We start from the raw sequence: 12406 nt of genomic DNA on the forward strand, positions 1-12406 counted from the left end.
AATCCCATATTGGTTCTGGGCATGCTCAGATATATAGGGACATATCAGTGAGAGGAATGGTGGTAAACTACAGTAGGGCCTCGCTTCTTGGCGATCCGCTAATACGGTGCCAGCGGGGCGATCAGCTGGGAGGGGGGGCTGGAGCTCCCCGTGCTCCACCTGATCTCGCCAGAGGAAGGGAAGATCAGCTGGAGCACGCTGCAGCTGATCTTCTCCTCCTCAGGGGCAATCAGACTCCTGCACTCCAGCTGATTGCGCCAGAGGAGGGGTAGATCAGATCTTCTCTTCTGGCGCGATCAGACTCCTGCGTTCGAGCTGATCGCACTGGAGGAGGGGAAGATCAGCTGTAGTGCGCTACAGCTGATCTTCTCAGGGCGATAAGACTCCCGTGCTCGAGCTGATCACGCCGGAGGAGGGGAAGATCAGCTGTAACACGCTACAGCTGATCTTCTCCTCCTCTGGTGCGATCAGCGGGTTAGGTTCCAGACCCCCGCGCTACAGCTGATCCGCTTTTTGGCAGTTTTTGCTTTTCAGCGGGGGTTTGGAACCTAACCTGCCGTATGAGTGGGGCCCTACTGCACTCTAAATGCAGGTTTGGTTTCTTCATAGGCTGGACTGTGCCCTATTTATTGTGGGGGGTTGGGAAGGTAGAGGAGATTCTTCTTGGTGGCAAACTGTCCCTAAAAATGTTTGGCTAGCATCATAAGGTGGTGGGGGAATCTCTGGTCTCTTCACAGGCCAAACTAGGCCTTTTTATTGTCAAGGTGGGAGGAAGATGAGATTCTTGGTGGCAACCCCCCCCCCAATGTTTGGCTGGCATCATAAGAGTGTGTGTGTGTGTGTGTGTGTGTGTGTGTGTGAGTGAGTGAGTGAGTGAGTGAGAGAGAGAGAGAGAGAGAGAGAGAGAGAGAGAGAGAGAATCTCGTTTCTTCAAGGGCTGGACCTGGGCTGGACCTTTTTTCTTGTCAGGATGGAAGGGACAGGAGATTCTTGATGGCAAACTGCTCCAAGAATTGAATGGACTGGGTTGGACTGGACCTTTTAAATTTATTTTTAATTATTTAAAGTATCTGAAAATTTGATATGGGCTTATGCAAGATAACTAACCCCCATAGGGATAAGAATAAGAACTTATTATAATTGTTTTAGTTAAAACAAAAAGCTTAGGCATACTTTGAAGAAGACCAGATGTTTAATTGCTTTCTGAATCCAGGACTGTGCCTATGATGATGGGGGCTGGGGGAGAACAGAGCAGGAGAGTAGTTGATAACATAGATATCCTGGCATTGATAATCCAATTAGCAGGGCATATGTGGGGTTGTTGCACACTTCCAGCCCTAATTTCACTTGGAGTGAAGAGGTGGAACTTGTGTAAATGTGGCTGATCAAAAGGAGAAGGAATTTTGAGTTAAGCAAATCCCTGTTTTTATAAAAAATTAGGAGACTTGAATATCTGAGTCCTACCCCAGTGGAATACTTGAGGAACTTGTGGAGCATTCTGCTGATTCAGAACTGATCATATGGTGTGAAAGACTCCTTTTGCTAACATCTTGGTTTCTTGTTTTCCCCCAGCTGCTGTATTTTTTTCTCTGAGCGATGGGAACTTACAGTTTACAGGATCGCTTTTATTTTTTAAAAAAGAAACTCTGGAGATCTTTAGGCAATAATTGTTATCCATGATACTGCTGTGACAGCAGCTGGAATCCCTTCTGAACCAAATCAAGACACTTTACAGTTTACTTAGGTGCTATATGTGAAACTGGAATGTTTAAGTATCCACAGCATGTTTGCAGGGGAAAAGGACTGGGAGAAAGCCAAAACTTGGCCGCTCCCCCATGACCTCATTGGTCACATCCCTATAGCGGCTCCACCAGGTCCAGTGAGCACCAGCTGCCACTGCCCCTATTCCCCTCACAGAGCTACAATTCCCAGGGTGGTTTAACAACAAATGTCTCTTCCCAGGGAACTTTGAGCTGTAGCTCCATAAGAACATAAGAAGAGCCTGCTGGATCAGGCCAGTGGCCCATCTAGTCCAGCATCCTGTTCTCACAGTGGCCAACCAGGTGCCTGGGGGAAGCCCGCAAGCAGGACCCGAGTGCAAGAACACTCTCCCCTCCTGAGGCTTCCGGCAACTGGTTTTCAGAAGCATGCTGCCTCTGACTAGGGTGGCAGAGCACAGCCATCACGGCTAGTAGCCATTGATAGCCCTGTCCTCCATGAATTTGTCTAATCTTCTTTGAAAGCCATCCAAGCTGGTGGCCATCACTGCATCTTGTGGGAGCAAATTCCATAGTTTAACTATGCGCTGAGCAAAGAAGTACTTCCTTTTGTCTGTCCTGAATCTTCCAACATTCAGCTTCTTTGAATGTCCACGAGTTCTAGTATTATGAGAGAGGGAGAAGAACTTTTCTCTATCCACTTTCTCAATGCCATGCATAATTTTATACACTTCTATCATGTCTCCTCTGACCCGCCTTTTCTCTAAACTAAAAAGCCCCAAATGCTGCAACCTTTCCTCATAAGGGAGTCGCTCCATCCCCTTGATCATTCTGGTTGCCCTCTTCTGAACCTTTTCCAACTCTATAATATCCTTTTTGAGATGAGGCGACCAGAACTGTACACAGTATTCCAAATGCGGCCGCACCATAGATTTATACAATGGCATTATGATATCGGCTGTTTTATTTTCAATACCTTTCCTAATTATCCCTAGCATGGAATTTGCCTTTTTTACAGCTGCCGCACACTGGGTCGACATTTTCATCGTGCTGTCCACTACAACCCCGAGGTCTCTCTCCTGGTCGGTCAATAATGTGAAATTAAGTTTTTTTGCTCCAATATGCATAAATTTACACTTGTCTATGAGGGGAATAGGGGTCTCCTAACAAGTCTCCTTTAACTACAGTTCTCAGGATGCTTTGGGGAAAAGCAATGATTGTTTAAAGTGGTATGATACTGTTTTGAATGTATAGTGCAGGGTGTGCCTAAGATATCTTTGGTAAGAAATATGGAAGATGAGGGACAAATATACCTATTCAAGTGCCATGGTCAGTGCAGAGAAAACGGGCAGCAGCAGACACACAGCTGGAGAGATTCATATAGGAAACAAAAAGGGAAGGCACACTGCTCAGTGGTTAGAGGATCAACTCTGCATGCAGAAAGTCCCTGGTTCAATCCCGTAACCTGCCCTGGGACCTGATGGTGAAGGGGGTGGGCAAGAAATCTTATAAATAAATAATAATAACACAGGGCCTGCGCACAGACGTTTTCTGCCTCCAACTCCCTCTCCCTATCGGCAGCCCTGCAGTGAGTGGAGGGCTGTGCTCCCAGGACAGCTGCACATGCCTAATGGCTTACAGAAGGGTCAAGAACTGTATGGGGACCATGCTGGCCAGTGTAGGAGATCAGCAGAGGTTGAAGAAGCAGTAACGGTGGTGGAAGCAGGACCAAATCAATAACAACATTTAATGCTTATATCTAGTCTTCATATTTGATGGATGTTAGTTTAGCAGTGCTTACAGCAGAGGATGGCAACCTGAAGCATAAATTTATGCGGCCCTCAGTCTCATTTTGAACAACCTTCTGCAAACAACCAGACCCTGGCAAGAAAGATCCTGGCCGACATCCCATTGGGTGGGGAGAAAGCAGGATAAAGAGATGAGAGAGAGGGAGAGAGAGAAGGGGGTGGCTCTGCTCACTTCTGGCTTCAGCCTGCCCACAGTCGGCATGTGGCCTCCAACAGGTTACTCCAAAGGAACACGGCCCTCAGGCCAAAGGACCCCCATTCTAGCCTTACAGTAATGCGGGTGAGCTCAATTTATCCCATGCTGCAGACGAGGGCCTGCTATACCGCATGGGCCATTCTGTTATGAAAAGGAGAAATCAGTGTCCAGCCGATTCCTAAGGACAAAGCATTCACTTACCAGCAACCCCGTTCCCGTTGCCAACCACCACCAGGGCGCTAACAGATCTTTTTCTGCCCTCCTTTGCCGTCATATTAAAGACGCTTTTCAACTGGAAGAGAGAAATAAACAGAATAAAGACGAAGTCTAAGATTTGCTGTTTGTAAATTTGGTACAGTGAGGCTCTGCAGTGGCTTATATTATTGTTCATGTGATTGCACTGGATTGTTTGTTATATTTGTCATCAGTTGATATGTTTTAATTTAAATTGGTAGCTTGATGATTTTAGATGTTGTAACTGAGTCATTTGTTGGGATTTTTATTTATTTATTGCACTTGTATACCGCCCCATAGCTGAAGCTCTCTGGGCGGTTTACAGCAATCAAAAACATTAAAACAAATATACAATTTAAAACACATATTTTAAAAACAATTTAAAACACAATTTTAAAATTTAAAACAATATAAAAACAATTTAAAACACATGCTAAAATGCCTGGGAGAAGAGGAAAGTCTTGACCTGGCGCTGAAGAGATAACAGTGTTGGCGCCAGGCGCACCTCGTCAGAAATCATTCCATAATTTGGGGGCCACCACTGAGAAGGCCCTCTCCCTTGTTGCCACCTTCCGAGCTTCCCTTGGAGTAGGCACCCACAGGAGGGCCTTTGATCTTGACCGTAGTGTACGGGTGGGTTCATATCGGGAGAGGCGTTCCATCAGGTATTGTGGTCCCAAGCTGTGTAAGGCTTTATAGGTCAAAACCAGCACCTTGAATTGAGCTTGGAAACATACAGGCAGCCAATGCAAGCGGGCCAGAATAGGTTTTATATGTTTGGACCGTCTGGTCCCTGTTACCAATCTGGCAGCTGCATTTTGCACAAGCTGCACTTTCCGAACTGTCTTCAAAGGCGCCCCACGTAGAGTGCATTGCAGTAATCTAATTTGGAGGTTACCAGAGAGTGGACAACTGAAGCCAGGTTATCCCTGTCCAGATAGGGACGTAGTTGGGCCACCAACTGAAGTTGGTAGAAGGCATTCCGTGTCACCGAGGCTACCTGAGCCTCAAGTGACAGAGATGGTTCTAGGAGAACCCCCAAGCTACAAACCTGCTCCCTCAGGGGGAGTGCAACCCCATCCAGAACAGGTTGGACATCCACCATCTGGTCAGAAGAACCACCCACTAGCAGCATCTCAGTCTTGTCTGGATTGAGCCTCAGTTTATTGGCCCTCATCCAGTCCATTGTCGCAGCCAGGTACCGGTTCAGCACATTGACAGCCTCACCTGAAGAAGATGAAAAGGAGAAATAGAGCTGCGTGTCATCAGCATACTGATGGCAACACACTCCAGAGCTCTGGATGACCGCACCCAACGGTTTCATGTAGATGTTGAACAGCATGGGGGACAGAACTGACCCCTACGGAACCCCACAGTGGAGAGTTCAGGGTGCCGAGTAATGTTCCCCAAGCACCACCTTCTGGAGCCGACCTGCCAAGTAGGAGTGGAACCACTGCAATGCAGTACCTCCCACTCCCAATTCAGCTAGTCTCCCCAGAAGGATACCATGGTCGATGGTATCGAAAGCCGCTGAGAGATCAAGGAGAATCAACAGAGTCACACTCCCCCTGTCTCTCTCCCGACAAAGGTCATCATATAGGGTGACCAAGGCTGTTTCCGTGCCAAAACCAGGCCTGAAACCCAACTGAAATGGATCCAGATAATCGGTCTCATCCAAGAGTGTCTGGAGCTGGCCTGCAACCACTCGTTCATGTTTTGAAATGATTCAGTATCTGACTGTTACTGATGCAGCGATCTGCAGTTTTGTTCTGCTGCGAGCCTCTTTCAGCATATTTATATGGAAAAGTGGCATGCAAATGTAAATAATAATAATTGAAAAAATGAGAGGAAAATAAAAAGAAACAGCCATTTCACCAGACTACCATTTGGGTTTGTGTGATAAGAATGTTTGGACGGATGGTGCGTGTTGAAAAATGGTGAGCACTGATATGCAGTTTTCTCAGTCTGGGTGGGTTGTTTTTGTTTTGTGGGCAGCTGGCAACTTGTTTGGAGGGCGGGCAAATGGTTTGTAGACTTTTACACTGCCTCCCTGGAATGGAATGGGGATCTATTTGGCATTGTGTGCTTTGTATTTAATTTCTGTGTTAGGCTTTATTGTCTCTCCTGATTGGTTTTAAATGATTAGGTTAGTTTAAACCAGGGATGGGGAACATGGTAGCTCCAGATGTTCTTGGACTCTAACTCCCATCAGCCCCAGCCCGCTTGGCCAATGGTCAGGCATGATGGGAGTTGAAGCCCACAGGTTCCTCATCCCTGGTTATAGAGTTACGGAATTATTTTTTTTTCAGGCACCCAGAACCCTGCATGCAAGAATGGGTGGATGGGCAGGCAGGCGGATACATTTTCTTTGATTTCTGTAAGGCTGACCCAATGCTTAGCTGTAACTTTGCTTGTTAAGACATGTGCTTGGTTAAGGAACAAAAGGAGGCAACACATTTGAAGTTCTGTCCCCTATAATACTTCAATCTTCACACTTCATTTCTAATCCCCTCGCTAAAGAAGTATCACTGCACAGGAAAAAAAATGCAGCAAGACAGCAAATCCTTGCTTTATTTCACTTTCTAAGTTGACATGTTCATAGTGTGATCTCCCAGGTTAACACACTGTACCACTTGAAGGAGAACTCAATTTATTTATTTTTCAGTTGGCTTCAAACAGCAGCGCCTAAGAACGGGCTAAAATGCAAGCGATGGGGAAAGAGAAATGCCCCCAGATTTGCAGAACGACAAAGACAGTTTATTTATTTAGATTTATATATCACCCTTCATCACTGTTGTGATCCCCGAGCAGGTAACAAGAAGTTTTTAAAAACGAAAACAAAATTAAAACAATCTACAAGTGTTTCTCAACTGGCGGGGTGCCCTCTCTGGGGGACTTACGAAGATTTTGGGAGGTGGGTGAATGTTTCAAAAAAATTGTACAAGATAAATAAAATGTGACATTGTTTTTTTTAAAAAAAATAGGAGTACTTTTATTTGTTTTTATCATTAAGTCTGAAATTTTATTTATAATTAAAAGTCCCAACATTTTAATCCTTTTGAAAATTGAAATAAAATAAATTAGGAGAGCCAGGTTTGAAGGAGGGTGTGGGATTTTTATGTTAGCTAAAAGGGGGTCATGGGTTCAAAAACGCTGAGAAACACTGATCTACCGTAAAACACAATGGGTTGCATTCAGCTGAGTAGACCCAAACTGAAATTAAGAAACCTTAGTTTGTCACGTCTTTTAACTTCAGTGGGTCTACTCTTGAGTAAAACTAGCACTGAATGCCACCCAATATAAAACAGCAGCCGATAAGAACGCTCAAAGCCTATCCCATCAAAATACAGCAGCAAATACCAAAACCTTCCCCAACACAATTACAAGAGCAGGACAATCTGACAAAGTACGTACCATTAGTTCACAATAAAAGCCTTGGAGGATTTATTATTTAGACAATATGCATTTTCCCCCAAAAGAAAGGAACTAGCTACTTGAACCAAAATATTGGGGGGAAACATAGGAATCTGCCTTATACCGAGTCAGATCATTGGTCCATCTCACTTAGTATTGTCTACACTGAGTGGCAGCAGCTCTACAGGGTCAGATGTGTTTTTCCCCCAGCCCTACCCGGAGACTGAACCTGGAACCTTCTGCATGCAAAGCAGATGCTCTCCTACTGAGCAATCCCTAACAGGACTTTGTGGAAAAACCCATTTTGTTACAGATCAAGGAACAGTGGAAAGTTGCTTCGTAGTCTCTGCTATAACCTTGACTTCCTCAAATGTGTCACTGGCAAGATACTAACTTGATTAGATATCCTAAAATATCACAGATTTTCCTGCATGACGGCAGCTCTTCCTTTCTCCTCCACCTTCTCCTGTTTTTATATATGCCTGAAATGCCACAGTTGGCTGCTGAAAAGAAAGGGCTGGTATCAAAATACTTGTGTTTGGAAGATGAAGCAGCAGATGCTCTGCTATGCGTCTGCACTAAAGTTCCTGCTTCAGACAAGGCTTGCTTCAAATGTAAGGGGGCCTTTGGTAGAGCACCTCCTGGGGAGTCCCCAGCTATGGGTGCACCTGCCAAGAGCAGCAGCAGGTGGCTCTTTCAATGTCCCACGATGCCCCCAGTATATCATTGCCTGGGGTAACAATGCGGAACCTTGTGTAATGTGACTTGCAATGCCTTTTATTCCTTATGAAATTTTCAGGTACCCTTTTTCCATAAAAACTTGCCAGGAGTGCCAGGGGACAGATAAAATTGTTTCATAGGATGGATCTGGTCCACAGGCTGCTAATCAGCTATCCTGGTTTTAAGCAAGGGAGGATATCTTGTTTTAGAGCATGGAGTTTGACCACATGGCCCAGCGGTACTTTTCCAACTCCAAGGGTGTTTCAGAAGAGACTTCTTAATCATTTTTTAAATTTCCTGCGCCACCCACAGTGACCTGTGCCACATGTTCAAATGAATATGTTCTGAGGCTCTTAAAACTTTCATGCAAATCTGCATGCATACTGAAGGCGTGCAAATCTACCCCAGAAGCTGTGGAAGCTCCACGAGCTAGAGGGAGCCCCAGCTGACGAAGCGTCAAGGCCCCAGCTGACAAAGCGTCAAGGCGAGTTAAGCAGCAGAGCGAGTTCGGCAGCAGGGCGAGGAGACCAGGGCCCCCCACTCTGCCTGTCTGTTCCCTGACCTCAACTAAACCACAGTCTCCAACCCATTGACGTAATAAACCTTAAACAAAACTATGCAGGTAAGAAGCCAGCAGGGGTGTGGGGGCTTTCCAGTGTTTTGCACTGCCTGCAGCATGTACGACTATCTGCCTGTTGGACAGAAGTCGTGGGTGTGCTCTCGGTGCAATGAGCTCCTGGCTCTCCGGGAACGACTTCATTTCCTTGAGGCCAAGGTGGCGGACCTGGAAAAGCTGAGAGAGGCAGAGAGGTGTGTGGAGGAGGCCTTCAGGGACGTTATAGCTGTGTCCCACTCCAACAATGATAGCTCTCCTGCTATCATGGAGAACGATGGTCTCGGGGAAGGAGAGCATCCAGCTGAGGAAGAGGGAAACGATCCCTTAGAAGGGACCCATTCCTTGGGGGATGAGCAGCTATCCTCTCGTGCCGAGGATATATCTCCAGGGGGTGGAGGGATCCTTGTAGTGGGTGATTCGATCATTAGGAACATAGACAGTGGGGTGTGTGATGGGCGTGTAGACCGCAAGGTGTTTTGCCTGCCTGGTGTGAAGGTTGTGGATATCGCCCGTCGTTTAGATAGTTTGGTAGACAGTGCTGGGAAGGAGTCAGTGGTCGTGGTGCACGTTGGCACCAGTGACATGGGGAAATGCAGCCGTGAGGTCCTGGAAGCAAAATTTAGGTTGCTAGGTAGGATGCTGAAAGCCAGGACCTCCAAGGTGGCTTTGTCTGAAATGCTACCAGTTCCACGCGCAGGACCAGCCAGACAGGCCAAGCTTCGCAGTCTCAATGCGTGGATGAGACGATGGTGTCGGGTGGAAGGGTTCGGATTTGTTAGGCACTGGGGAACATTTTGGGACAAGCCGGGCCTGTACAAAAGGGATGGGCTCCACTTGAACCAGAATGGAACCAGACTGCTGGCACTTAAAATTAAAAAGGTAGCAGAGCAGCTTTTAAACTGACTGAGGGGGGAAACCCGACAGGAGCTGAGAAAGGTCCGGTTCGGAATAAACCTCCCCCCTGGGATAAAAACCAAAGAAATGATGAAATTTTAAAAGGGGTAGGCCTAGAAGTAGGCATTGTGAGAGCAGGGGCACAGCATATAAATTCAGAAGAGCAAAATTACCACAGGCCTAACCACAAGTGCCAAAGACACTTGAAGAGAGACACTGCTTACAAGTGCCTGTACGCTAATGCTAGGAGCCTCCGAACCAAGATGGGAGAACTGGAGTGCTTGGTCTTAGAGAAGAGCATTGATATAGTGAGCATAACCCAGACCTGGTGGAATGGAGAAAACCAGTGGGATACGGTTATCCCTGGATATAAACTATATCGGAAGGACAGGGAAGGACGTATTGGTGGCGGAGTCGCTCTATATGTGAAAGAAGGCATTGAATCCAGCAAGCTCGAAACCCCAAAAGAGGCAGACTCCTCCACAGAATCGTTGTGGGTGGTGATACCGTGCCCCAGGAGGGACTTAATACTGGGAACGATCTATCGTCCCCCTGATCAAAATGCTCAGGGAGACCTTGAGATGAGATATGAAATTGAGGAAGCATCCAAACTAGGAAATGTGGTAGTAATGGGTGACTTCAACTACCCGGACATAGACTGGCTGCATATGTGTTCCAGCCATGACAAAGAAGCAAAGTTTCTAGATATTCTAAATGACTATTCCCTAGACCAGTTGGTCATGGAACCGACCAGAGGGACGGCAACCCTGGACTTAATCCTCAGTGGGGACCGGGACCTGGTGCGAGATGTAAGTGTTGTTGAACCGATTGGGAGCAGTGACCACAGTGCTATTAAATTAAACATACATGTAACTGGCCAATTGCCAAGAAAATCCAACACGGTCACATTTGACTTCAAAAGAGGAAACTTCACAAAAATGAGGGGATTGGTAAAAAGAAAGCTGAAAAACAAAGTCCAGAGGGTCACATCACTCGAAAATGCTTGGAAGTTGTTTAAAAACACTCTATTAGAAGCTCAACTGGAGTGCATACCGCAGATCAGAAAAGGTACCGCCAGGGCCAAGAAGATGCCAGCATGGTTAACAAGCAAAGTCAAGGAAGCTCTTAGAGGCAAAAAGTCTTCCTTCAGAAAATGGAAGTCTTGTCCGAATGAAGAAAATAAAAAAGAACACAAACTCTGGCAAAAGAAATGCAAGAAGACAATAAGGGATGCTAAAAAAGAATTTGAGGAGCACATTGCTAAGAACATAAAAACCAACAACAAAAAATTCTATAAATACATTCAAAGCAGGAGACCATCTAGGGAGACAATTGGACCCTTGGATGATAAGGGAGTCAAAGGTGTACTAAAGAACGATAAGGAGATTGCAGAGAAGCTAAATGAATTCTTTGCATCTGTCTTCACAGTGGAAGATATAGGGCAGATCCCTGAACCTGAACTAACATTTGCAGGAAGGGATTCTGAGGAACTGAGACAAATAGTGGTAACGAGAGAGGAAGTTCTAAGCTTAATGGACAATATAAAAACTGACAAATCACCGGGCCCGGATGGCATCCACCCGAGAGTTCTCAAAGAACTCAAAGGTGAAATTGCTGATCTGCTAACTAAAATATGTAACTTGTCCCTTGGGTCCTCCTCCGTGCCTGAGGACTGGAAAGTGGCAAATGTAACGCCAATCTTCAAAAAGGGATCCAGAGGGGATCCCGGAAATTACAGGCCAGTTAGCTTAACTTCTGTCCCTGGAAAACTGGTAGAAAGTATTATTAAAGCTAGATTAACTAAGCACATAGAAGAACAAGCCTTGCTGAAGCAGAGCCAGCATGGCTTCTGCAAGGGAAAGTCCTGTCTCAGTAACCTATTAGAATTCTTTGAGAGTGTCAACAAGCATATAGATAGAGGTGATCCAGTGGACATAGTGTACTTAGACTTTCAAAAAGTGTTTGACAAGGTACCTCACCAAAGGCTTCTGAGGAAGCTTAGCAGTCATGGAATAAGAGGAGAGGTCCTCTTGTGGATAAGGAATTGGTTAAGAAGCAGAAAGCAGAGAGTAGGAATAAACGGACAGTTCTCCCAATGGAGGGCTGTAGAAAGTGGAGTCCCTCAAGGATCGGTATTGGGACCTGTACTTTTCAACTTGTTCATTAATGACCTAGAATTAGGAGTGAGCAGTGAAGTGGCCAAGTTTGCTGACGACACTAAATTGTTCAGGGTTGTTAAAACAAAAAGGGATTGCGAAGAGCTCCAAAAAGACCTCTCCAAACTGAGTGAATGGGCGGAAAAATGGCAAATGCAATTCAATATAAACAAGTGTAAAATTATGCATATTGGAGCAAAAAATCTTAATTTCACATATACGCTCATGGGGTCTGAACTGGCGGTGACCGACCATGAGAGAGACCTCGGGGTTGTAGTGGACAGCATGATGAAAATGCCGACCCAGTGTGCGGCAGCTGTGAAAAAGGCAAATTCCATGCTAGCGATAATTAGGAAAGGTATTGAAAATAAAACAGCCGATATCATCATGCCGTTGTATAAATCTATGGTGCGGCCGCATTTGGAATACTGTGTACAGTTCTGGTCGCCTCATCTCAAAAAGGATATTATAGAGTTGGAAAAGGTTCAGAAGAGGGCAACCAGAATGATCAAGGGGATGGAGCGACTCCCTTACGAGGAAAGGTTGCAGCATTTGGGGCTTTTTAGTTTAGAGAAAAGGCGGGTCAGAGGAGACATGATAGAAGTGTATAAAATTATGCATGGCATTGAGAAAGTGGATAGAGAAAAGTT

The 12406-nt window shown here is 45.8% G+C and overlaps 1 protein-coding gene across 1 annotated transcript in view; it reads right to left on the bottom strand.

Annotated features, from left to right (window-relative positions):
* The window catches only part of MRPS5 (mitochondrial ribosomal protein S5), a 78079-nt gene that overhangs the window by 19792 nt on the left and 45881 nt on the right, over positions 1-12406 (bottom strand). The window contains exon 6 of the mRNA XM_061626471.1: positions 3924-4014. Within this exon, the coding sequence (XP_061482455.1) occupies positions 3924-4014 (91 nt within the window). The remainder of the gene's footprint in view (positions 1-3923; positions 4015-12406) is intronic.

This window comes from Rhineura floridana, chromosome 4, assembly GCF_030035675.1.
Source record: "Rhineura floridana isolate rRhiFlo1 chromosome 4, rRhiFlo1.hap2, whole genome shotgun sequence".
NCBI classification, from domain to species: Eukaryota; Metazoa; Chordata; class Lepidosauria; order Squamata; family Rhineuridae; genus Rhineura; species Rhineura floridana.